General features: G+C 40.7%; 1 protein-coding gene across 1 annotated transcript in view; it reads right to left on the bottom strand.

Moving 5' to 3' along the window:
- Positions 1-21757, bottom strand: part of PTPRQ (protein tyrosine phosphatase receptor type Q) — a 207876-nt gene extending 186119 nt beyond the window's left edge. The window contains exons 1-6 of the mRNA XM_045002531.1: positions 21686-21757; positions 20168-20275; positions 11823-11960; positions 10991-11126; positions 8078-8332; positions 5505-5722 (exon numbers count right to left, since the gene is read on the bottom strand). Coding sequence (XP_044858466.1) covers positions 5505-5722; positions 8078-8332; positions 10991-11126; positions 11823-11960; positions 20168-20221 — 801 coding nt within the window. The 5' untranslated portion in view covers positions 20222-20275; positions 21686-21757. The remainder of the gene's footprint in view (positions 1-5504; positions 5723-8077; positions 8333-10990; positions 11127-11822; positions 11961-20167; positions 20276-21685) is intronic.
- Positions 21758-25297: the final 3540 nt, after the last annotated feature.

Here is a 25297-nt window from a genome sequence, read left to right as displayed (position 1 = left end):
TAATTGCACTAGTAACACACAAAAATCTGCATACTGTTTGTACAGTGTAAAGACACAAAGTATCTGGGAAGAAAGTTCACTAAGGTGCTTGAAAATCAAGCAGGTTCATTATTATCTCCTGCCATTTTGAAAAGAAATTATTCATCTAGTTCATTAAACTGACCAGACTCCCACAAACGGAGAAATGCTTATAAAGATAATATAAACAGCTGGTTAACTTTCAAATTCCAAACTGATAATTAACTCTTTCCTTGTGTAAACAGAGTTGATGAAGTAAAATTCAAATACTTCTTCACAATATGTAGTAGATATGGAAATAACATTTACAGTATTTGTCTTGTGGAATACCTTTGTCTTTTATGGCACTTTTAAAATATGACATTCTGCCTATAATATCAAGGTAACTTCAATTAACTTCACCATTCTAAGAAAAATTTTACTTCTTTGTACAGTTATATATGTAAAACAGAAAATAACATTACATGAAGAACACTTCATTAATGCACATTAAAGTTGCATATTCAAATATAAAGACACTAGACAGTGACGTTAGTTTTGCACAGTAACATTAACTCATCCACATTGCTCATTATTATTATCATTTATGGAATGACAATGTGCGTGGTGCTGCACAGACAAAAGGCAATATACCTGCCTAAGGAATTTATGATTTTTACTGTATTTTATTTACATATATATTTGGTCACCTAATGTGAATGATACTGACCCGCACAGTGAAGCACTTGAGATCTACTGATGAAAGCACTATATAAGAGCTAGGTATTATTATTATTATGAGTAATAGTAATTTAAAATTGTATACACAAGAGAATTAATGTTACTATGAGAACCTTACCTTTCCTTACTTTTCTGTGTTTAAATATGTAACATCAACATTGCACTAATGTTTTTTGCTTTGGGGCCCAAATCTTCTCACCCAGCACAGGTTTTTATTGTTCTCAATTTGCATGTTATCTTGCTCTGACATTGTTTGTGCACATCTACTACATTATTTAACAATGATCGCCAAAAAGAAATTCTGTGTCTATCAGGGACGGCTCCAGGCACCAGCTAAGGAAGCAGGTGCTTGGGGCGGCCAATATCAAGGGGCAGTACGTCCGGGTCTTCGGCGGCAATTCGGCGGTGGGTCCCTCAGTCCCTGTTGGAAGGAAGGACCTGCCGCCGAATTGCCATCGAAGAGTGGAGCAGCGCGATTGCGATGCCATGACTTTTTTTTTTTTTTTTTTTCTGCTTGAGGCAGCAGAAAACCTGGTGCCGGCCCTGGTGTCTATGAAATGGTTTCCAGTTAAAAATAAAAACTATTTAGGTGCTATTTTATTATTAGATTTTTATAGATAATGTTTTAAAACAATAAATAAAGAATACAAAGTATTTTGACTCTGTAAATAAAAACAGATCCAAGACTCTTCCCAATTAAGTCCAAAACTAGTTTTCCTATTCTTAAATAAATACAACATGCCTCAAACCAGAGAAGAAAACAAATCAAAAACCCCAGAACTCCTCCAAATCTTCTTATTTTTACACAAAGCAAGCTTCGGCCCAGCCAACACACACTGGGTCCCAACCCTCTGGCAAAATGGGCTTCTACAAAAGCTATGTTCTTTAGCTTCCTGCAGGAAATCACTTCCAACCCTGCACCCCAGTAACCTTCTCTCAAGGGTGGTTCCACACTTCAGAAGGAGGAAGTAAGTAATTTAATACTATCTAGTCACCCTAACAAGGCCTGCTATAAAAGGGAGAGTTCAGAGAAGGAAAGGGTGGCAGAAAGGCCTGGGACAACAAAGGAGTGACAGCCCTGCACCAGGCTGCCTCCACAAACACAGCCAAGACACTGAAGCAGACTGCTAAGAACTTCCCTGACCGAGGGCAAGCTAAGGAGGGCCAGTCAGGAACAACAGAGACCTCTCAAAAGCCCACACCAGGAACCCGTGACAGGGGGACAGGGAAATAATTTTACACAGTGTCCAGCTCCTACTTCCTCCCTCTCTTGGTCTATCCACATACCCACATTGCAGAGCCCCAGCCTTGCTTGAGACTTTGCAGGGTGTTACCTATCAGCTCTGTGTTCTTGGGAAACCAGGGCACAGTCCCCAGCCTGACTGACTCAAGAAAGACCTTCCCTCCTCCCTCCCCCCTGCCAGCCTCTGCTTGAACCGAAGCCGATCAGAAGAAAGACTTACAAAAAGTAATGAAAAGGCAGGGAGAGACATATCTAAACCCCTCTGGACAAAGGTGACAGGATTAAGGAAACTCCCCTAACCTCATTTGCATCCGAGATGGGACAGGGAGGTATCCCTATTAGCATACAGAATGGAGAACAGAGATTCCAAGACAAGAATTGCACTGAACCCTGGAACGAGAAAAGCAGGGAAGCAGTGCATGATGGGGAATCTCTGTTCAAGATGTTAATGAACCCACACCTGCACACACCCAGCTCAATAGTTATCAGACCAATTCTAGTAATAAATCCTTTATTGGCATCCAAAATACTGAAGCCGCCTAATTGCATCGTGAGCTCCCTTGAAGGAACACCGCCCATACCCAGGAATAATCCGTTCCTATTGTCTAGCCTGAACAAAACAACTTTGGTATAATCCCTTGAGCCATCAGTTTACCCACAAACAAATCGAGTGTTCTCCCTTGAACCATTGTTCTTTCCTTACAAAAACCCCTACCCACGCTCAAGCAAGTGCTCTGATGCCCTGATCCAAAATCTGTATCAGTTCCATTGGGACTTCATCTTCTCCTGACTAATCATGCTGGGGGTTGGAGGCTCTGCCTGTCTCCAGCACTCCCAGCTACCACCACTACCAGGGACCCCCGACTGATTCAAGCTTCACCGAGTGGTGAGAACCCAGCTCTCGCTCTCGCTCTCTCTCTCTCTAGGTATAGCCTTCTGACTCTGACTTGTGTGATCAGTTATAGTTTTCTAAACCTGACTTTTATAATCAAATTCAAGTTAGATTTAATATTATAACTGTTCTGTTTGTTTGGCTACCCTATGGTTATTACCTGGCAATAAATAACTTTCATGGTTAAGCTGGTTGCTTCTCTCTCCCCATCATGGGTGTTTTTTTGGCTTCCTCATTTGCTCTGCAGCAATGCTCCTCATACCTAAGCTAAAGATCCCTGCGGCGCCCAAATATCCTGTGGGGTTTGCTCATCAAGTGGGTTACTACCAGAACAATTGTAATGTAGAAGTGGGTATAGGGGACATGCATATGAGGGTGGCAGATTGAAAGTGCTGCTCAGCCCAGCCTGCTCAGGCGTACTCTATTCCGGTGCGGTATCCCTAGCATATGAGGGTGACAGCTGAGAAGTGCTGCTCGACCCAGCCTACTGAGTCCAGGGACATATCAGGGTCAGCTTGGGAGTTCTGATTAACCTGGTCCTCTCAGACGCGCTCTGTTAATGTGTGTGTTCATCTGATTCTGGGGCTGGAAGAGCCCAGCTTTGGGGAACCTATGTCCTGCAGGATAGCTCCACTGGGAGGGGTTGCAGAAGGGAGAAGTAGAGCTCCATATGAGAACACTAGTGATCCAAGCAGTACATTGATAGAAGTACAGAACCCCTCCCCCAGAAGAGTAACCCTAATAAATGAGTGTACCCTAGAGTTACGGGCAAATCTAGTAACAAGGGTCAGTGGAAGTAGGGGAATGATATCACAAAGGCAACATTACCAAATGTACTTACCTCCCATTCTCTCTATCCATGGTGATGTATCGGGTTATAGGCCCTCAAGACAACGAATCAAATCTTGTTTTGACCAGGTGGAATTGCCTGGATAAGTTTCATTTCTTTCCAAACGCTGGGCTAAAAAATTAATAGTTTTTCTCCCTGCCTCACAATTAAACTGTTTTAATATAAATAAAGCTAATTGTTCCAATGGCAAACCAATAATTCAGTTTAAGTTCCAATAATGTCACTTCAGTGCTGCAATCATTCTTCTCACAGGACATCAATGGGAATTTTGAGAGTGGATCTACTATATATTACAATGAATCTACTGGAATAGTGCTGAAAGGTTCAGCTGTCATTTTTGTTTTCTACGAATGAAAAAAAAATAAGAATATCCATTGTGCATCAGGCTAACCTATCCATCCTAAAATACTGCCAGTCTTCACCACACTAGCTCCTTGCTGGCTGAATTTCACACACACACACAAAGTTGAAATTCAACTCTAGATTTGAAATTCAATTAAATCCCATAAATATAAATGTCAGGGGAACAGGGAAACTAAAACTGCACTGATTTTGTTTTTCTTATTCTAATGAGACAACAGATCGTTGGGGTCATGGCTTTAGTATTTCAATCCAATCCTGCACTTCTTATTTGGACATAACTGCTATTGGTCACAGAGGCAAATCTAATGGGGTATTTCCTAACTAAGGAGTGCAAGATCAGAGAGTGGGTGTCCAAATGAGGTCTAAACGGTTAAAGAGTAAGGCCCCAGTCCAGCCAGACACTCAGGCATGTGCTTAACTTCAAGCATGTGAGTTCAACAAGACTACTCGTGTGCCTAAATTTAGGTACATGTTTAAGTAGCTTCCTGAATAAGGCCTAAAACACCAGTTTACCTCCACACAAATGCACATCGTTAAATATTCCTGTTTTCTTTTTTGGACTTCGAGGGCCTTAAAGTTCTGGTTGCTTCTGAAGCAAAGCACTGTGGGCAAGATTTTAATTTACACTATGGTCTCATTACCCTATGCTGGCAGTGTAAAGGGGACTTAAAGTGGGAGTAAAAAGAAACAGAGAGAGTTATAAAGGACCTTAGTGTTAATGAGAATCTAGCCCTGTCATTTAATATAACTAGACAGCATTATTAACTTTACTGAACATATCTATAGATCACTGACTCAACTCCCGAAGTCCTGTCCTGCACATTCTGGGCTTACTGTAAAATCTAGGATGGGTTCTTGGGGTACAATGTCTTCCTGAGTAACTCCCTATATCCTGGGCACGAATCTGGGGAGATCTTCCCATGACATTATAGACCTGATCCTACATGCACATAGGCAAATCTCTTTTTGATTCCAAAGGGGCTTAGGCATCTATAAGGAGTACAGGGTTAGGTCTCAGCTCTGGCAAGAAATAGCACACCTAGAGGGGTAAAACAGGGTCTTGTCTGTATACAGAGAAATAAACCAGTTCCAAAAGATTACACATAAGCAATTCTTTGTTTTTCTAAGTTTCATGCACTGCCCTAGATGATTATTTTTAATAAAATCATTTGTAGCATCTTTTAAAATGATGAATAATTAATTTACTTGTAAATACTTGTAATTTATTTGCAGAATAGGCAATATCCTACTAATCACCACTCAAAGTAATAACCAATGTGAATGAGTGTTTTTATTTAAAAATCAACCTACTATAGTAAGTTTTAAATCTATAGAAATTTGATTATACATATTAAAGTTCTCCTGATAAAGAAAAATCTATTTTAATAGGGAAATAACAAAAGATCAAACATACATACCTTCATGTCATTAAGACCTGTCCATAACATGATTATTTGATTGACTGTCTGGAGGTAAGAAGATATAAATATATGTTCCTCTTCATTCTGTATGTCAACAAGGTGTGCCCCTATTGAAGACAATTCACAGATTTGTTGTGCCGTACTCCATGGCTTGCTTGATTTGCTCATTTTATAGCAGCTGCCTTTGAATGCCAGCCATCCTTGTGAACACAGACCTACGGGTGAACAAATACATTATTTCCAAAAAGTTCTCTACCAGTAATGATGATGTTCCATTTAATAACTCTTAAACAAGTCTATAGAGTATGATGACATTTAATTAAAATTAACAATATTGCCAACCTCAGTCATTCAAGAATCATGAATTAGCCACCCCATAGCATAAGACTGCCATACATTAAAAAAAAAAAAAAAGTTTTGCCTTCTTTTTTATTTGCCTCCTGGTTCTGAGACTTTAGAGTGCATTCACATCATGTTTTCTAGCTTTTGTCCATAACCATGATGATTAGAAACATTTTTTAATGTGAAAGCTGAGATTTTCTTGCAATCTCAGGATTCCAGCAACTGGGGCTTTAAGAAAAACCACCAAATATTATAAGACTCATAATAAATTGGGGGAGGTGAGGTATCAACACTGACAATATGTACTATCCTTATTCCTTAAATTTTCTACAACTAATAGGAATATTACAACTTTTTATCAGTTATTCAGTAACGTGATTGAAATTAAAATTGAATTAGTTCAGTTAAAATAAGAAAAAGGGCTTGTGTTATTAGACTTCTCCAGGAAAGATATTCATTGGTTTCTAAAGTTACATATTTAAAAGTTTAAAAAAAATGCTAGCATGTATTTATTCTATACAGTGTATTACTTTTGGACTTATGTTTATTTAAACATATTTCATTTTTTCTTTTGTGCTGCTAAATAAACGTTTTTTAAGATTTTAGATAGTTAACACCAGATTATTAAATAAAAGGAATGGTGCTAGATAATCAAATAGTAGCTCCTATAGAGTCCTGTTTCATTCAAAGCATGCCTGACAAAATACTCATGTCCACTACTTAGCTAGGTTAGCCATGCATGCATGTGCAATGCAGCCTACATCCTCTCCGAATGCTGGCATAAAGTGCTACAAGTTTTTAGCAAACGACATGTCAGAAACCATATTGCATAATTCCACAGCAAATAGTTGACCTATTAGGCCAAAGTGCCTCAAAGCACTTGGCAAAATTGGGTAAGCATGGGTAGTTCAATATTTCAATAGATTTAAGTCAATTTGCATGAGAGGCACTGTGCTCTAATCACAGATTAAGGATGTGTTTCCAGGTCTGCCACAAGCTTCCTATGACTTCTTCTGCAAGTCACTTTCTGATCTTCCTTTATGGCCATCTAGAAAAATGTACCTTCGCATATTCATAGACTGTGGGGGGCGTTGTGAGATATGCAGGAGGAATTGTCATTTCATCAAATTATGGTGGTTTTATTCAACTTTCAGAAAGTACCCCTGGCTAGGTTGGAGGCTGACAAAAGAAATATTCTTGGTCACCATGTTTTTCTCTCCTGCAGTTTCAATGACAGAGAACCAAATCTAATTTTCAAATAATGGCAATTCCTTAAAAGCGTTACTATTCCTGCACTTAACATAGGTCTTGCATGACCCAACAACAAAATCTACCCATGTTTCAAAAACTGCGATTGTGTTGAATTTGTTGTAGATATTTAAGTCTTTGGTTCAAGCACTGCAAACTGATCCATATGGATGGACCCTCAATATCCATGCAAAGCCCCACTGAAGTCAATGGGATCATATGGACACAGGAGATTCACCTGTGCAGATCACCTTACAAGATCAGTACTTTAGATTGTAAGGTTATTAGGTTCTTCAGCATGCATATGCTATGACGAGACTAGTGCCCCTCCAGGATATTAGCGTATCATAATATTATTGCAGACACCTGCTAGACAGTACAGCTGAGTGAATAATTCACAACAAATAATTTAGTATGTGAACATAGCCTCATTTTCTTCTTTAGGAATATCCATAAACAGATCACAATTTCCTTGAATTTATTCAATTAACTTTTTTCAACAAGTTTTTTAACTCGATGGATTGATCACAGGTTCCTTCAAATCTAACATCTCAATATCTGAAATTCAAACTAGGTTGCTTTGTTGAAATTGGTCAAATCAGTCACAAGGTATTGTTTCTATTCTTTGACTGGATGAGCAAATACTTGCACGTGCAAATTTAAAATGTTGTTTCCATAAATACTCATCAGTGTGACTTTGAAATATGCTTTCTACAAACATCTGTGCTATTAAAACTCTATTTCTCCTAGTTTTTTGGAAAGCAAAAACAAAAGGGATTTAAGAATGGCTAAAATTCATTTAAAATCCTGCGAAATGCTGAGTGCCTTCTGCTCCCACTATTGTCAATGGATGCAACTACAGGGACTCAGGACTTCACAGCACTGCTAAGTACTTATATATTTTTTTAAATTTCTCTTAAAGTAAAGTAATCAGTGTCATTTTTCTAATCTTTGTGATCATGATAAACTAGAGTAAATACCTGTTTCAACTTGAATATCCATTGCTTGAAACACATTTATAAATTCAAGGTGCAGCTGTTTAAATTCAAACGTAAAAGTATACAAAGTTGCAGGTATCAAATGATCCCACTCAGAGAAGACATCATTTTGTTGTATAATCCGCAAAGCGTTATTTAGTGAAACTGAAACTGAAAATTCACTGGCTAATATACTCCAGTTAAAAGATATCGTAGTACTTGTCACAAGTGTTTTGATGTTGTTGCCTGAAATTCCACCTAACAGAGCAAAGACATTTAGATTATATTAATCAATTATTGTAAAGGTATAAGGACTATATATATATATATATATATGTTAATTTTTATGTACTGTATAAGAAGCAAGTGTATTTCAGGAAGAGATGAGGGACACTACAATTAAAACAAAAATTTATTTCTTGTTTAGCTGCAACTTAGAAACTATTTCAGTGTGCAATTCCATGCATCCTTGCTCTGGTTGATTTTAATAGTATGTAAATATAAAAGTTAAATAATCACTGTATTCAGTAGAAAGAAATGCTAATAAACTTAGAAAGCTTATAAATAAAAGTGTAAGTGTAAAGGTGTAAATTCTGTAATGCAGCTTGGTTCAATGTTCATTAATAACGTATGTTGGCCAAGTGCACAAACATAGTAGCAGCACAATCCTGAGAAATGCTGAGCCTCCTGTATGCTGCTGAGTGCCCTCTGCTCCCACTATTGTCAATGGATGCCACTACAGGGACTCAGGACTTCACAGGTTTAGGCCACAGATCTAAATTTAAATCCTGATTCTGGTCTTTCATTTCCAGGTTGGCAAGATGTTGGAATGTCTTAGAGGTAAGGCTTTAGAGAGAGACTTTTCAAAGCACCTAAGGGATTTAGGAGCACAACTCCCATTGATTTTTATGATTTTAAAAATCAATGGGAGTTGTGCTCCTAAATTCTTTAGGACCTTTTCAAAATCTCCCTCTTAAACTCAAGAGGTTGCAATCTATTCTTGCTACTACTGCTGCTGCTGAAGCCCCAAATGACAAATATGGATGGTGACCATGACCTATTATGAAACTGAAATTAAAGCCATGAGTGCTAGTTAATCGAACAATGATACTACTGCTTAGACCATGGTTTCTTTTCGGGTTCACTAGGGAGACAGTCACAAAGAAAATCAGACAAACGTTCCATAGGGTTGAGGGCCTCATGATTAGAGCTGAGTAAATTTTTTTGGACAAATAGTTGATCCACCATGCAGCTTCAGGCTGACCAAAACTATTTGTAAATTCAGGCCAAATGTTTCAGCCAAGGGAAAAAAAATTTTTTTTTAAAGTCAAAATGTTGTTTTGACAATTTTGAACTGAAATGTTTTGACTTTTGATTTTGAAATGACGTTTTGCTTCAAAATTTAGCTTGCTTTATTTTTAAAAAGAGCAAAATACAACCAAAATCTAAACAAACAAAAAATTTACACCAAAAATTTTCTTTTGGGTTTAACAAACCATTTAATTCAACCTGAAATGATTTTTCCCCTCGTTTTTAATTTCAGCAAGAAAAATAAAAAATATCCTTTACAGGTTGACTCAAAAAAAAATTTTCATTTATACTGAAAAAATCAATGATCTGTTCAGATAATTCATGATATCTTAATAATTCTTTGCAATTAGGGTGAAATTCAACCCAGGCAGAGTCACCACTTACTACCCATTTTGTGGTTTAAATGAAGTTAACTATTGCCATAATACTTCATACAGGCCCTCTGCACTAGGGTGAATTACACCCCTAGAAAACCTACTTTCCTCCCAAGGTCTCCAAGAGCTTTATAAATATGAAGTAATCAAGATTCACAAAATCCCTATGAAATAGTTAAGTATTATTGTATCCATTTTACAAATGATAAACTGAGGTACAGAAAGATGAACTGACTTGAACAAGGTCTCAAAGGAAATATAGCCTATGCACGCACCTGCACTGAAGAAAAAACCCAGCAGCAGCCAGGCACAGTCTGGATCAACTGAGGGCTCTGAGACTCGGTTAGGGCGAAGGATCACAAAGCCCAGGCTCCAGCCCAAACAGGATCATCTACACTGCTATTTTTAGCTCCATGGTGTGAGCCTGAGTTGACCCAGGCTCTAGACTTGTTGCCTCTGGGGTTTTGTTTGTTTGTGTGTTTTGGGGGTTGTTTGTTTGTTTGCAGTGTAGATCTACCTAAGGGTCAGATTTGCTTCCCAAATCTGGCACCTTGCACCACTCAGGCAGCATACAGACTGGAATCTGTAGCTGGCCTCTGAGAATTCCCCCGATGCTATTATCTGGCATAATACCACAAGCAGTTCCCTGCTGAATTCCCCTGCCTCCCTATCCCTAACACACATACTCCTGTGCTAAAAATCTTGCCCAATAAGTCTGGTCCCTAATTCTTCATTCTAACCACTAGCCCACAATCACCTTCTCCTCTCCTCCATTCTAGATGAAGGGTTGTCAACATAAAAACAAACAAACAAGCCCAAGTACAATATTTAATTTCAATTTTTACTGTTAATATATTACACCCTTAAACTGGTCTAAAATGGCAAGACTATCAAATAACTTTGCTGTTGGCCCACTTTATAATTCATTTCTCCCAGGGAAGTACATCTCAGCCACAAGTAAAAAAAAATAAAATAAAATAAAATAATAAAAATCACAAGAGCATTGTTTTTGCACCCTGTTGGTTAACTTGATCATTACAATACCCAACAAGTTATTGTGAAGATGGTCTTCCTTTAAATCAGGGGTGAAATCCTGACCCCACTGAAGTTCATTGAAAAACTTCCATTGACTGTAATGAGTCCAGGAACTCATTCCCTATCTTTTTATTTTATCTTCAATAACAAATTGATGATAAAAATGCCAAAAGGTATTTTATGTTCTATTACTTACGTGTCTTAAATGACTTTACACTTAAAATTGCCCCATTCTTTATTGACTCTATTGTGACATCATATTTCTTTCCTTCTTCTAGCAGAATTATGGAATTCAGAGGTTTTAGCACAACTGAAGAAATGTTTTCTACAATCTGAAATTTAAAAGAATGTCTTGATGTAATGAGTAATGAACGTAATACAAAAGAGAATTAATAAAAATCATCTCTAGTGTAAATGGTGTACCTGCATTTTAAAAAAGGATATTAATCAAATATAGCAGCACGTCAAACTATTTCCTTTCAATTCAACTATTAAATATTTAACAAATATTTATAACAAAAATATTTATGGTTGTTTTGAGTCTTAAAAGCCCAACCTTGTATTGGGGGGAAGGCAGGGAGGAAAGGATGACTTGTGTTCTGCCCAGATGGGAGCTCCAGAAGGCATGTACGAAATAATGCCTCCTAGACTGAGCACCAGGAAGTATAGCAACTGTACCTTTTTAGGAGAGCTTAGCGTCAAATGGCAGCATTAGCCTCACAGAGCCCTTGACTCAGCAAAGCACTTATGCACTTGCTTAATTTTAAGCAAATGCTTAAGTCTATTCCTATTCAGCAAAGCACTTAAAGTACATGCTTGAGTCCCATTGGCTTCAATGGAGCTCCATGTGGACACATGAGGTCAATTGCAGAATTGGGGATTAATTTTTCTAAATTTTCACTTAATCAATTAAACTATGTCACATTAATCTCTTTTATTAAAAAACAAAGGCCATTTTCTACTGGCACATAACATTTAAATAAACAGACAACTATTTACAGCTCAGAATTATGAAATACATAGTTTACTTTTTCATGGAAGTCATCTGTAAGCTTATATGTTACAACATAAAAATCTGGATTTTCTCCTTTCGGGAACTCAGACCACGCCACCGAAACTGCTCTAGTGGATTTTTTCACTTGGTCACAATCTAGACTCTTTGAAACCTGCAATACAAAAGTACACAAAATGTATTTCAACAGAACATGCAGTAGAAGAAAAGCAAATTTGAGGAAATGATTAAACTCTGTCTATAGTTACTTGTTCTGTTTACATACTGCCATTTACCATTGGATTCTACGCAGACCAAAACTGCCTGCCCAACTGCTAAGTCCTTAGAAGCTCCATAATATTCATAGGTTCTGCCTTCCCTTCATCTCAGATGTCGCTAAGTAATATCAGCTGTGGCCCAAACCCACTCCATTGTCAGGAATGCAGTCTGTGATTCCAGTATGGCAATCATCATCATAGGAATTCAGGCAGGGAATGCACTCACAGAGTGCTCCCTAAGGCCTGGTCTACACGACGAGAGTAGGTCGAATTTAGCCATGTTTGGTTGATTTTATAATGAAGGTGTCTACACAACCAACCCCGTTCCACTGACCTAAAGGGCTCTTTAAATTGACTGCTGTACTCCTTCCCGACGAGGGGAGTAGCGCTAACATTGACCTTCCTGGGTTGAATTTGGGGTACTGTACATGCAGTGCTGTGCAATTCGATGGTATTGGCCTCTGGGAGCTATCCCAGAGTGCTCCAATGTGACCGCTCTGAACAGCACTTTCAACTCTGATGCACTAGCCAGGTACACAGGAAAAGCACTGGGAACTTTTGAAGTTCATTTCCTGTTTGATCAGTGTGGCAAGCTCAGCGGAACAGGTGACCACGCAGTCCCAGAATTGCAAATGAGCTGCAGTATAGAGCAAATGGGATACACTGGATCTGACTGTTGTATGGGGAGAAGAATCTGTGCAGGCAGAACTCTGATCCAGCAGAAGAAATGCTGATATATATGCTAAAAATCACACCGGGCATGGTGGACAGAGGCTACACCAGGGACACACAGCAGTGCCACATGAAAATGAAAGAGCTCAGGCAAGCCTACCAAAAGACAAAGGAGGCAAACGGTTGCTCCAGGTCAGAGCCCCAGACATGCCACTTCTATGATCAGCTCCATAGCATTCTAGGGGGGACCCAGTACCCCAACGCTCTCCGTGGACACCTGCAAGGCGGCAGCCTCACGCAACACGGATGAGGATTTTGTGGATGAGGAAGAGGAGGAGGAGGAGGAGAACGCGCAGCAGGCAAGCGGAGAATCTGTTCTCCCTGACAGCCAGGACCTTTTCATCACCCCGGAACCAATACCCTCTCAGGGTGTATTGTTCCCAGACCCTGAAGGCGGAGAAGGCCCCTCCGGTGAGTGCACATTTGTAATGACATTACAGGGGTTAAAAGCAATTGTGTTTAATGTTTGATTTGCCCTGAACAATTGGGATGCATTCGCGGCCAGTACAGCTACTGGAAAAGTCTGTTAACATGTCTGGGGATGGAGCAGGAATCCTCCAGGGGCATCTCCATGAAGCTGTCCTGGAGGTACTCTGAAAGCCTTTGCAGAAGGTTTCTGGGGAGGGCTGCCTTATTTTGTCCTCCATGGTAGGACACTTTACCACGCCAAGCCAGTAGCAAGTGGTCTGGAATCACTGCAGCACAAAGCATGGCAGCGAATGGTCCTAGGTTTTGGTCACATTCATGCAATATTTGGTCTTTATCTTTCTGCTCAGCCTCAGGAGAGTGAAATCATTGATGGTCACCTGATTGAAATAGGGGAAGTTTTGTAAGGGAAGAGTAATCCCCTCTGTTTGAGTACCTTGGTACTCATCCAGGGAATAATTTTTAAAGGCACTGCACATTATGAGGATGAGCAGAGAGCTCCTTCATGAAGCTTAGATGGGAGATTGGGAGAGTTTCCTGGAGCCAAAATTCCACTCCGAAACAGCAAGTGTTGAGAGGGAAAGAAGGAAGGCAGCACTACTTAAATCAGGAAAATTGTCCTCAACAGAAATGTGTAAAGCTGGGCAAAAAATGAAAAAAAATGTATTTGAAATATACTATGAAATTAATCACATCAAAGAATATTATTCTGCCGGCTGTAATAATGAGGGTAAGGTTTACTGCTGTCTCCGAACCAGCAATGTGGAGTAATAGGGTTAATATCCCTCTGCCTAGGTCAGTGCTGAGAAGAGAGATCCAGTTCCTTTTAAGTTTTGCTGGTTTTGTTTAAATATGATCCTTGGGACCTGAGAGCCAAACCTCTCAGATTGCCTGGCTCCCACGCTCAGAACATAGTACAGAGTTTACTTTATCCTTAGTAAGCAGCCCAGCCTCTGCACACCTAGAATCAGGAACAGAAGTGTACATGAAGTGGGGAACTAGCTTACCTCTGCTGATCTTCTCACCCACCCTACCTGTGCAGAGCTGTTCTTACGATGGAAACTGAATTATTTTAAGATGCAAATATTTTACTCCTATTATTATAATGATACATTTGTTCTTACAGGACTTTGGTTACACTCATTTAGGAAAACAGGGCCTTGCTGATTTTGGGTCTGGTTTCCCCAGGAATTGAAATTAGGGGGGGTGTTGGGATTTACAGGGGGGGTGTCAGAACCAATGAGATATATAAAAGAGATATGAATAAAGTAAATGTTTTGTTAGGATAATGCAAATTTAACATAAGAATAATGCAAGTTACACCAAAACACATAACAGGTCTAGATTTCTAAAAAAAATGTACATTTAAAAAAAAAGTATTTAAATTGACTTGAAAAGTAAGCCATCATGGGGTAAGAGGGAAGGTCCTCTCATGGATCAGTAACTGGTTAAAAGATGGGAAACAAAGGGTAGGAATAAATTATCAGTTTTCAGAATGGAGAGAGATAAATAGTGGTATCCCTGAGGGGTCGGTACTGGGACCAGCGGTGTTCAACATATTCATAAATGATCTGGAAAAATGGGTAAACAGTGAGGTGGCAAAATTTGCAGATGATACAAAACTATTTAAGATAGTTAAGTCCCAGGCAGACTGCCAAGAATTACAGAGGGATCTCATAAAACTGGGTGACTGGGCAACAAAAATGGCAGATGAAATTTAATGTTGATAAATGCAAAGTAATGTACATTGGAAAACAATCTCAACTATGCTTACAAAATGAAGGAGTCTGAATTAGCTGTTAAGACTCAAGAAAGATCTTGCAGTCATTGTGGATAGTTCTCTGAAAACATCCACTCAGTGTGCAGCAGCAGTCAGTGATTCCCAACATTCTGTTTGCTTTTTTAAAAAGAACAGGAGCACTTGTGGCACCTTAGAGACTAACAAATTTATTTGAGCATAAGCTTTCGTGGGCTACAGTCCACTACAACTTCATCGGATGTAGCCCATGAAAACTTATGTTCTTTTTGCAATACAGACTAACACGGCTGCCACTCTGAAATCTTTGCTTTTTTAAGAAAGGGATAGATAAGAAGACAGAAAATATCATATTGCCTCTATATAAATCCATGGCACATGTAAACCTTGAATACTGTGTGCAGCTCTGGTTACCCCATCCCAAAAAGACATACTGGAAATGCAAAAGGTACAGAGATGGGCAACTAAAATGATTAGTGGTATGAAACAGGAGAAGAAATTAAAATGACTGGGAATTTTCAGCTTAGAAAAGAGACGACTAAGGGAGGATATGCTAGAGATCTATAAAATCTTGACTGGTGTGAAGAAAGTGAATAAAGTAAATGTTTTGTTAGGATAATGCAAATTTAACATAAGGAAAATGCAAGTTACACCAAAACACATAACAGATCTAGATTTCTAAAAAAAATATATAATTTAAAAAAAATGTATTTAATTTAAATTGACTTTTGAAAAGTAAGTCATCATGGGGTAAGAGGGAAGGTCCTCTCATGGATCAGTAACTGGTTAAAAGATGGGAAACAAAGGGTAGGAATAAATTATCAGTTTTCAGAATGGAGAGAGATAAATAGTGGTATCCTTGAGGGGCCAGTACTGGGACCAGTCCTCTTCAACATATTCATCTGGAAAAATGGGTAAACAGTGAGGTGGCAAAATTTGCAGATGATACAAAACTATTCAAGATAGTTAAGTCCCAGGCAGACTGCGAAGAGCTACAAAGGGATCTCACAAAGGGTAGGTCTATACTTACCCGCCGGGTCAACGCGTAGAGTTCGACTTCTCGGAGTTCGAACTATCGCGTCTAATCTAAACGCGATAGTTCGAACTCCGAACGCGCTCCCGTCAACTCCGGAACTCCACCACCGCGAACGGCGGTGGCGGAGTCGACGGGGGAGCCGTGGACTTCGATCCCGCGGCGTCTGGACGGGTGAGTAGTTCGAACTAAGGTAGTTCGAGTTCAGCTACGCTATTCGCGTAGCTGAACTTGCGTACCTTAGTTCGACACCCCCCCCCTTAGTGTAGACCAGGCCAAAACTGGGTGACTGGGCAACAAAATGGCAAATTAAATTCAGTGTTGATAAATGCAAAGTAATGCACATTGGAAAACAATCTCAACTATACATACAAAATGATGGCATCTGAATTAGCTGTTAACACTCAAGGAAGAGATCTTGGAATCATTGTGGATAGATCTCTGAAAACATCCACTCCATGTGCAGCAACAGTCACAAAAGCAAACAATGTTGGGAATCATTAAGAAAGGGATAGATAATAAGACAGAAAATATCATATTGCCTCTATATAAATCCATGGTACGTGCACACCTTGAATACTGTGTGCAGATCTGGTCACCCATCCTAAAAAATATATATTGGAATTGGAAAAGGTACAGAGATGGGCAACTAAAATGATGAGGGGTATGAAACAGGAGGAGAGATTAAAGTGACTGGGAATTTTCAGCTTAGAAAAGAGACGACTAAGGGCGGATATGATAGAGGTCTATAAAATCTTGACTGGTGCGAAGAAAGTGAATAAGGAAATTTTATTTAATCCTTCACATAACACAAGAACTAGCAGTCACCCAATAAAATTAATAGGCAGCAGGTTTTAAAAAAACAAAAGGAAGTATTTCTTCGCACAATATAAAGTCAACCCAGGGAACTCTTTGCCAGGGGATGCTGTGAAGACCAAAACTATAACAGGATTTTAAAAAGAACTAGATAGATTCCTGGAGACCAGGTCCATCTGTGGCTATTTGCCAGGATGAGAGGGATGCAATGCCATGCTCTGAGTGTCCCTAGCCTGTTTGCCAGAAGCTGGGAATGGGCAACAGGGGATGGATCACTTGATGACTCCCTGTTCTGTTCATTCCCTCTGAAGCACCTGGCCTTGACCACTGTTGTAAGACAGGGTACTGGGCTATATGGACCATTGGTCTGACCCAGTATGACCATTCTTATGTACAAATTAATTATAATAAAAATGTTTAGTACAGAAACTCCCCAACATAATGACCTCCCAAGCTAGCAACAATATGAGATAACAACCTTGGCCTACTGGGAAACATATTTATATAAGTTTTCATTCCCAGTCACAAATCTAGCATCCTGGAGCAAAGTGACTAAAATATAGTCCAACAAACAAATGTTTATTTAACGTGCCCCTCACTTTTCCCTCCACAGCACTCCACTCACTGGTGTTGTCTTTGGTCAGTGGAGACTCAGAGTTCAGAGGTGCTTTCACGTGAGTACACCTTCCAGGTGGGGGACAAAAAGGCACAGTTTGCTCTGGCCATGGCTGTTCGTTGTGCCACCGTTCACTCCACCACTCTGTTGCCAATGGCCCTGCACAGTCACCTTCTGCTGTCACCTACCACTGTGACCTCTGCGAGTTGGTCTCTTGAGGTTCCACCCAGCTCTCAGTGATTTCAGCTGAGCTCTCAGTGCAGGAACCTCGCTGCTAGTGCAGTCTGGGCTGTCTCTTACACAAAAACACTGTCCCCACAGGAACACTGTCCCCACAACAGGACTAAGCACTTAGACCTGATTGTCAGTGATTTCAGCTGCAGTAGCAGCAAAGAATCCTGTGGCACCTTATAGACTAACAGACGTTTTGCAGCATGAGCTTTCATGGGTGAATACCCACTTCTTCGGATGCAAGCGATCACTTAACAGAACAAAAGACTATCTATGGAGCCTAATCAGCTCTGTCTTTAAACAGTGGAGAGGGACAGGTCCCCACCCTCTCTCTAGATGCCTTCAGATCATCACAGGCTAAATACAGTTCTACTGCCCTTTACTCATACAATAAGAACAACATTTCATCCCCTCCTTCCCCCCACATTCAAGTGGTTTGTAACCCAACCCCAGCCAAAATCTATCACTTGGACAACACAGGTCTGTTTGCTGGATACCTAGGTAGATTAGGTGTGAATGTAAATATAATCTGGCCCTGAAGCCTTAGCCCCCAGCTCATCAATAGCTGTCAGGGAGAACTCATTTAGACTTTGCTTACAAATCATCATTTGAAATTATTAGGTTGGCCAACATCACCGAAATGAATGCACTGACATCATAAAAAACAGCTGTATAAGGAAGCAAGGAAGCTAGTCTATGTTCATACTTTTCAAATCTATTATACTTTTTCAGATACACATATTTTATCATATACTGTATAAGCTTTTAAAGTGTGTATTAATGTTTCAGTTTAAATTCAGATTTCCAAACAGTCACTAAATTGGTATGTAACTAGCTCACAAAACTGGGGGGGGGGGTGTTGGGAAAATTCAGGGGGGATATACACCCCCCCGGGGGGGGTGTAGGGAAATCACTGCCTGGAACCAAAAACACAGGGGATGGTTTAGTATTTGGAGATACAAATCTGAACCATATGTCTGAAATTCTAAGGAGTTTGGGCCTGAGCTGCCAGTCTCTGTATTAGATATAATACAGGTTAGCGTTATTTAAAGATTTCAGCACTTTACCTGTTTATATTTCCATTAACCTTGAATGGAATACTAGAAACAAAAACCCAAAATGTAGCTCAAAAAAGTCATAGCCTGAACTACTAGCAACAATTCTACTCCACAATAAAAGCTAAATCTAAAATTTCTGATTGTATTATGTGATGTTATACTGCAAAGTCATGCATTGTATTAAAAACTGACAAAAAATAAAAAGGATAAGTTTTCCATATAGCTTTGCCCTTTGTGAATACAGTACTCAGTTTGCTGTTTTAGAGTCATTTGTTATGTCTAATGCCAAACTGACATAATAATAATAAATAATAATAATAATAATAACTATTATTATTAGTTAGTAAGCATGACTATGTAAATCTTCTAAGATCTTAATAATAATTCACATTCAAAAGTATAGTTTACATTTCACAAGAATAGTGCAAGCCTCTTCCTGGGAGTCAAGGAACCCACATTACACTGACATATGTGCCATAAACAATAGGGTTCACTGATAAGTTGGATATGATCAGGAAAAGAATAATAGGCTTTAAAATTATACTTGTACAGCAAGCTGGAGAACTGCAGAATTTTACACTGAAAATAATGTAGTGAAAGTTCTTCATTCTGAACAGAAGAAAATCGGCTTTGAAATGTAACAAGCAATTCATATTTGCTTTCCATTCCAACTTTTGCTCTTGTTTTTGATCAGGGGAGGGAGGGATAGCTCAGTGGTTTGAGCATTAGCCTGCTAAATCCAGGATTGTGAGTTCAATCCTTGAGGGAGCCACTTAGGGATCTGGGGCAAAAATCAGTACTTGGCCCTGCTAGTGAAGGCACAGGGCTGGACTTGATGACCTTTCAAGGTCCCTTCCAGTTCTAGGAGATATACATTATTATAATAATGGAGATATGCCTATTTGCTCATTACAGTTGTAGGAAGCCACCATGCAAAATAGAGCACAGCATCTGACAATATCAATTATAATGGAAAACCTACCAAAAATCACTTAATTCTTCAAATTTACAAATGTATTCAGATATTCTGCCATGCACAACATGCGATCATAAAGGACAAAAGAGACTTCAGCGTTTAATTTTCCTCCTACTTCTTTTTCCAAAAACTATTTTCAAGATTTTGAATCTCATTTAGGGCCTTATCCAAAGTCCACTGAAGTCAATGGGAGCCTTTAAACTGACAACAAAGGATTTAGGCACAAGTCCTTTCACTCCATTTTCACCACCTACCTACCTATCATAGGACACAATCACGTTTCCACTAAACTAAAAGGTAAACTTTCATTGACTTCAACAGCAGCAGGGTTGGAACCACAGAGTGGTTACTATACATTACAATTTATTGTGATGGTTAGAATGACCAAAAAAAGAGCCTAACCAGTAACCATAATTTTGTACACTTCAATTAAAACATCAGAGAAGAAAAAATTTCTTACCTGAAGTATATATTCTAACAGCAGCAGCAGAAGAAGAAGATTCATTTTGTCCATATGGAAAGAAAGTTTTATAATCCCAGTATCTATTATGTATCTGAATCTTAACAGCTTCAAAACAAAATTATGTTGGAATATTTTAAGATAAAATGAGGAGGAAATTAAGATAATGAACATGCATGTTAACACTTTATATTGATATAACTGAAATTCAATACTATTCTAGATTTACACTCCTTCACTATGGGACTCTTCTAGCCTGATTAACTCAATGACAGACTCTTATAGACTTCAGTGAGCTCTGGCTCATTCTCCTCCTTCTTACACAGCAAAATTCTCAACTTCAAAATGATGTTTATCCTTTGCCTAAATAATGATTACAGGACCAGACATTATATAGGATACATCCAGGACCAGCTGTGGTTTGTTTCACTCCCACAAGGGTAATTTTAATGAGTCTACATGTATAAGCAGGATTTGACCCCAGATTTAGGGCCTGATCCAAACCCCAGTGAAGTCAGTGGAACTCTTTGCCAGAGGATGTTGTGAAAGCCAAGACTATAACAGGGTTAAAAAAAGAACTCGATAAATTCATGGAGGATGGGTCCACCAATGGCTATCAGCCAGGATTGGCAAGGATGGTGTCCCTAGCCTTGGTTTTGCCAGAAACTGGGAAGGGGCAATAGAGGATGGATCACTGATGATTACCTGTTCTTTTCATTCCCTCTAAAGCACCCAGACAGGATACTGGGCTAGACAGACCTTTGGTCTGACTCAGTATGGCCGTTCTTATATATACTTTGCTGGCTTGGATCATGCCCATAATGCATACTTCTTGTAAGTTACTTTTAAACTGTTGTTTGTTAGAAGTACTGCACTGAACTCACCTGCACATTCTATCAAGATAGGCAATATTTTGTCTCTTAAGTATGCATCATCAAATACAAAGTGCACATTAATGGGTGTTTTTACAAAGATGTCCAACAGCACCAAAATGAATACAATTAGCTACTAGATGACTATATAAAATTACAGTAAATAATGTGAAATAACTTGTTCATCACAAGAGATGATACACCCACACACAAATGTGTATGTACATAGTTCACTGGAAATTGCTTTAATAATTTAGACAAGTATGAATAGAAAATTCCATTATAAAAATGTAGCAAATATGCTTCCGAATTCACACACATTAATCCATCATGCTTATTCAAAAGCATTTAATTCCGCAATCATCATTGTGTCAGCATCAAAAAGCTTAAGTGTGCCCAAAATCTTAGCAACCAAGATGAAAACTGTTTGGCAAGACAATCCTTCATTACTGCAATTCTCAAACACTATGAATTTTAAAACATTCACCCCCTAAAAGTGACCTTCACTCAGGCACCAGTCCACGAGCCATTTAGGTAGATACATGATTTGAAACTGGAGCAGTCCCTGAAATCAATCAGTGATGGTGTAATGAAGGTTATTACTCTGGGGCAGGCACAGATTCTGCCACCCTTAGCAGTAACTTACTCTGCCAACACAACTCGGCCAGCTGCAGTCCTTCGGGAGCGGGTCCTACATGAGTTAATAGCTAGGGCCGGATTCTCCTGCCTTTCCTCAGCCTGGCAAGGTGTTACTCCGCCAGCCGCTATTACTCACACTGAGGAAAGGCAGCAGAATCTGGTCGCAGTCGTTGACTCATGTAGGACGAGATGCTAAAGCCCTTGAGGGGCAGACCCGGAGTTTGGACGGAGGAAGGACACTGGGACTAGAAGATCTGTTCTTACAGCCCCTCCGCCCTCTGCAAACATCCTCGGGACTGGGTGTCTAAACTCCGCCCCCAAACAGCCTGGGGACCCTCCAGGGCGCCCTGTCCCTACCCAGCTCCCCGCTCCACGCCCGCCGGCCGGGGCTGGGCAGCAGGGGGCGCTGGGCACAGCGCTGAGCCCCGGGGCCCGGCTCCTCCACCAGCTGCACTTGGGCGAGGCTGCCAGGCACGTGGGGAGGCCCCGAGCTGGCAGGGAGCTGAGGGCGGGGAAGGACTAAGAGCCTGGCTGGCCGGGCCCCAGCAGCGCCGGGCACAGGCGCGGCTCCCGGCCCTGCCCTCTTCGCTCCCCGGGGCTGGGCCCCGTTCACAGGCAGCCCGGCTCCGAGCTCCGAGGAGCAGCAAGAGGGAGCCGCTGCCCAGGCCCGCAGCGAGCTGGGCGCGGGCGGGACCCACCTGCTCGCCGGGCCGGCCGCAGAGTCCCGCTCCTCCTCCCCCCCCTCCCCATTTGTTCTGGTCCTTTTCCCTTTGTTGGGCTGCTGAGGGGAGATCTCCATGGAGACGTGGGGAGCGGGCGAGTGGCGGGAGCCTCAGCCAAGCCGTGCCCGGGGGGGGGGGCGGGTGAGTGAGCTGCTCTAGCACGGGACGCTTCTGCCCCAAGAAGGAGCAACCGGGGGACCCCCCCCTCCCCCACCGCTCCTCCATCCAAGTGCCAGGCTGCGCCGGTCTGGAGCCCGAGCCCGGACAGGTGCTACCCGCGCCATCCACTCACCTCTGCCCATTTCCTCTCACCAGCCTGGCTCCTGCGCTAGTGAGTCTGAACAGCGCTGGCTCCCAGGTGCGGGCTGGGAGCCCTGGGGCTAGAATGGAAGCCGAGGGGTTTTTAATGCCCATTTAGGGAGGAGTTTTCCCTTTGGGGAGTAAGAAGCTTTGCACGAGGGTTCCACATTCCTCCCCCCCCCCCCCCACAACATTTTAGACGCACCCTGCCCCTGGGCTTGGCTTCTCTACCCCATGTTACTGCCGCGGAACAGGGTTGTGAAGAACCAAGTGCGCTGACAGGATGCTGGTCGCAACTTTGCATCAGCATAGACCAGGGTACCCCGTGTTCCACAGAGTATCAGCTGATCGGTGCTTCCCCTCCCCTCGCATAACCTTCAAACAGCTCACTGCAAGAGAGTTAACTTCTATTTTAGCCAATATGCTGCAAAATCGTAGAAATTCTCCGCTAAGGGGAAATGAACCTTTTATGGCTAAATGCTTTATTAGTGCAGGATTAATATGTTGGTATGAAAAGAAAAAAAGGCTGGACTAGAGCCTGTGCCAGGGAATTATAACCTAAATGTGTGTGCCAAGAAACTATTCTGTTTCCTAGTGCGGAAACTAGCACTAAGACTCACATTCGCTACTAGTAGCTGCAATGTAATTTGGCATTTTTGTTAATTTATTGTATTACTTATCAGTAATATGATTTACAGTCATCTGAAATACAGTACATTTCTGACTGCTGTGAATTCAAGAGAGCAAACAGAATGGATATTATTTATGTTTTCTTTACTTGGAAATAAAAATAACTCCAGTCCAACACTGTTGTTGTTTTTTTGGGGGGAGGGTCTTTTTTGTTTTAAGTATAACACCACAAATGTCAAAGGTGTAAACTGTTTAAAATATTACATTAACTGCTTTTAAGAAATACTTTTATATAAAATGTATTCTAGATTTCCAAAGAGTATATTTCTGTGAAAATCATCAGTAACAGAGAGAATCAGAATAACTCTCCTACCATATACTTTCAATTAGTGAGATTCAAGATAAAAAAGATTTGAAAATTATTTTTTATATAAAGTTAGTTGTCATGAAGGGTACTAGACTGAAATCATTTAGGAATTCCATTTATCCACAGAACAGATTCAACATGAACACTGATGCAAGCTTCCTGCATTGTCTTGACAGTGTATATTACCTACAAGCCAGAGAGATCATCTCTAGAGGTGAAATTATAACTGGGGCCCTATTCAGTGCCAATTTAAATCACTGACAAAATTCTCATTGCCTTTCAAGGAGCAGAACTGGGATCTGATTTTCCATTCCTATTCAGTTCTTCGCCTCTCTGCTGAGGCTGCTAGCAGGGCTACCAATGCAAACATCAATAAACAAATAGTAGGGCTGGGACCACTAACTCCTAACACAAAGGCCACTGAAAAGCCCATCAGAGAATAATGACTTTTGATGACCAGCAGCCTTGGCTGGATTTGAACCAGTGATCTAAAAAAGAAAATCTCCTCCTGTGCTGAGATATCCAGCACCCCAGTCTTCCAAAAATAAAAAGTTTTTAAATGGTAGTTAATTCTGTTAAAAAAAACCATTGAAATTAAGTCTTAGTTGCATAATGGATAATATATAAACTCAAAAATTGAATATGCTAACCACTAGATCGGGGTCAGCAACCTATGGCACACGTGCCAAAGGCACCACACAAGATGATTTTGAGTGGCACTCACAGTGCCCAGGTCCTGGACACTGGTCCTGGGGCCTCTGCTGCCATCCTGGGGTCCCAGCCACCAGTGCCCTGCCACCCGGGGTCCCGTCCACCAGCCCTGCTGCCGGACCCGGGTCCCAGCCACCAGTCCTAGGGGCTCTCTTGCCATCCTGGGGTCTGGCCTTGGCTTGGGGCTCTGCAGCCACCCCCAGCTGTGGCCCACTGGCCCCAGCCTGGGGCAGTGTGGGGTGTAGACAGGGGCAGGAGGGGGCACAGCTCAGAACCCTCACCTTAAAATTGTTCAGATTGCACAGGGCATTGCAAAAAACGGAAATCCGTTTACAGATGGGAAATATATAAAAAGTTTTTCTCAGCAATTTGGAGGTTTTGTTCAATGATTTGCCAAATAAATATGTGTATCTAGAATAGAAGAACCGCCCGTCTCTGCCAGAACAATTGAGGGATGCGTAAGGGAAATGGCAGAAAACATTAACGAAAAGCGGACGACTGCATTAAGAGACACAGCAGTGTTTAGTGTTGCAGTTGATGAGAGCGTGGATATAAACGACGTTCTATGTTTGGCATTTGTTGCAAGATATTGTGCTTCTGATGAAATCCAAGAGGAACTTTGTTGCCTAAAATCCCTGCATGGCACCACAAAGGGGGAAGATATAGCAGAAACTTTTGTAAACCATTTTGAAGAACGAGGAGTTGACATCAGAAAAATATTTTGTGTGACAACAAATCATGCTCGTGCCATGGTCGGAAAACAGAAGGGATTTGTAAAGTTACTTGAAGATCAAATTGGCCTCCCAACAGTCAAATTTCACTGTATCATCCATCAAGAAAACCTGTGTGCTAAAATTTCCAATTCAGAGCTTAATAATGTGATGAATAT

The sequence above is a fragment of the Mauremys mutica genome, chromosome 1, assembly GCF_020497125.1.
Source record: "Mauremys mutica isolate MM-2020 ecotype Southern chromosome 1, ASM2049712v1, whole genome shotgun sequence".
Lineage (NCBI taxonomy): Eukaryota > Metazoa > Chordata > Testudines > Geoemydidae > Mauremys > Mauremys mutica.
The sequence above is the reverse complement of the archived record's forward strand: the minus strand, read 5'-3'. Positions and strand labels throughout refer to the sequence as shown.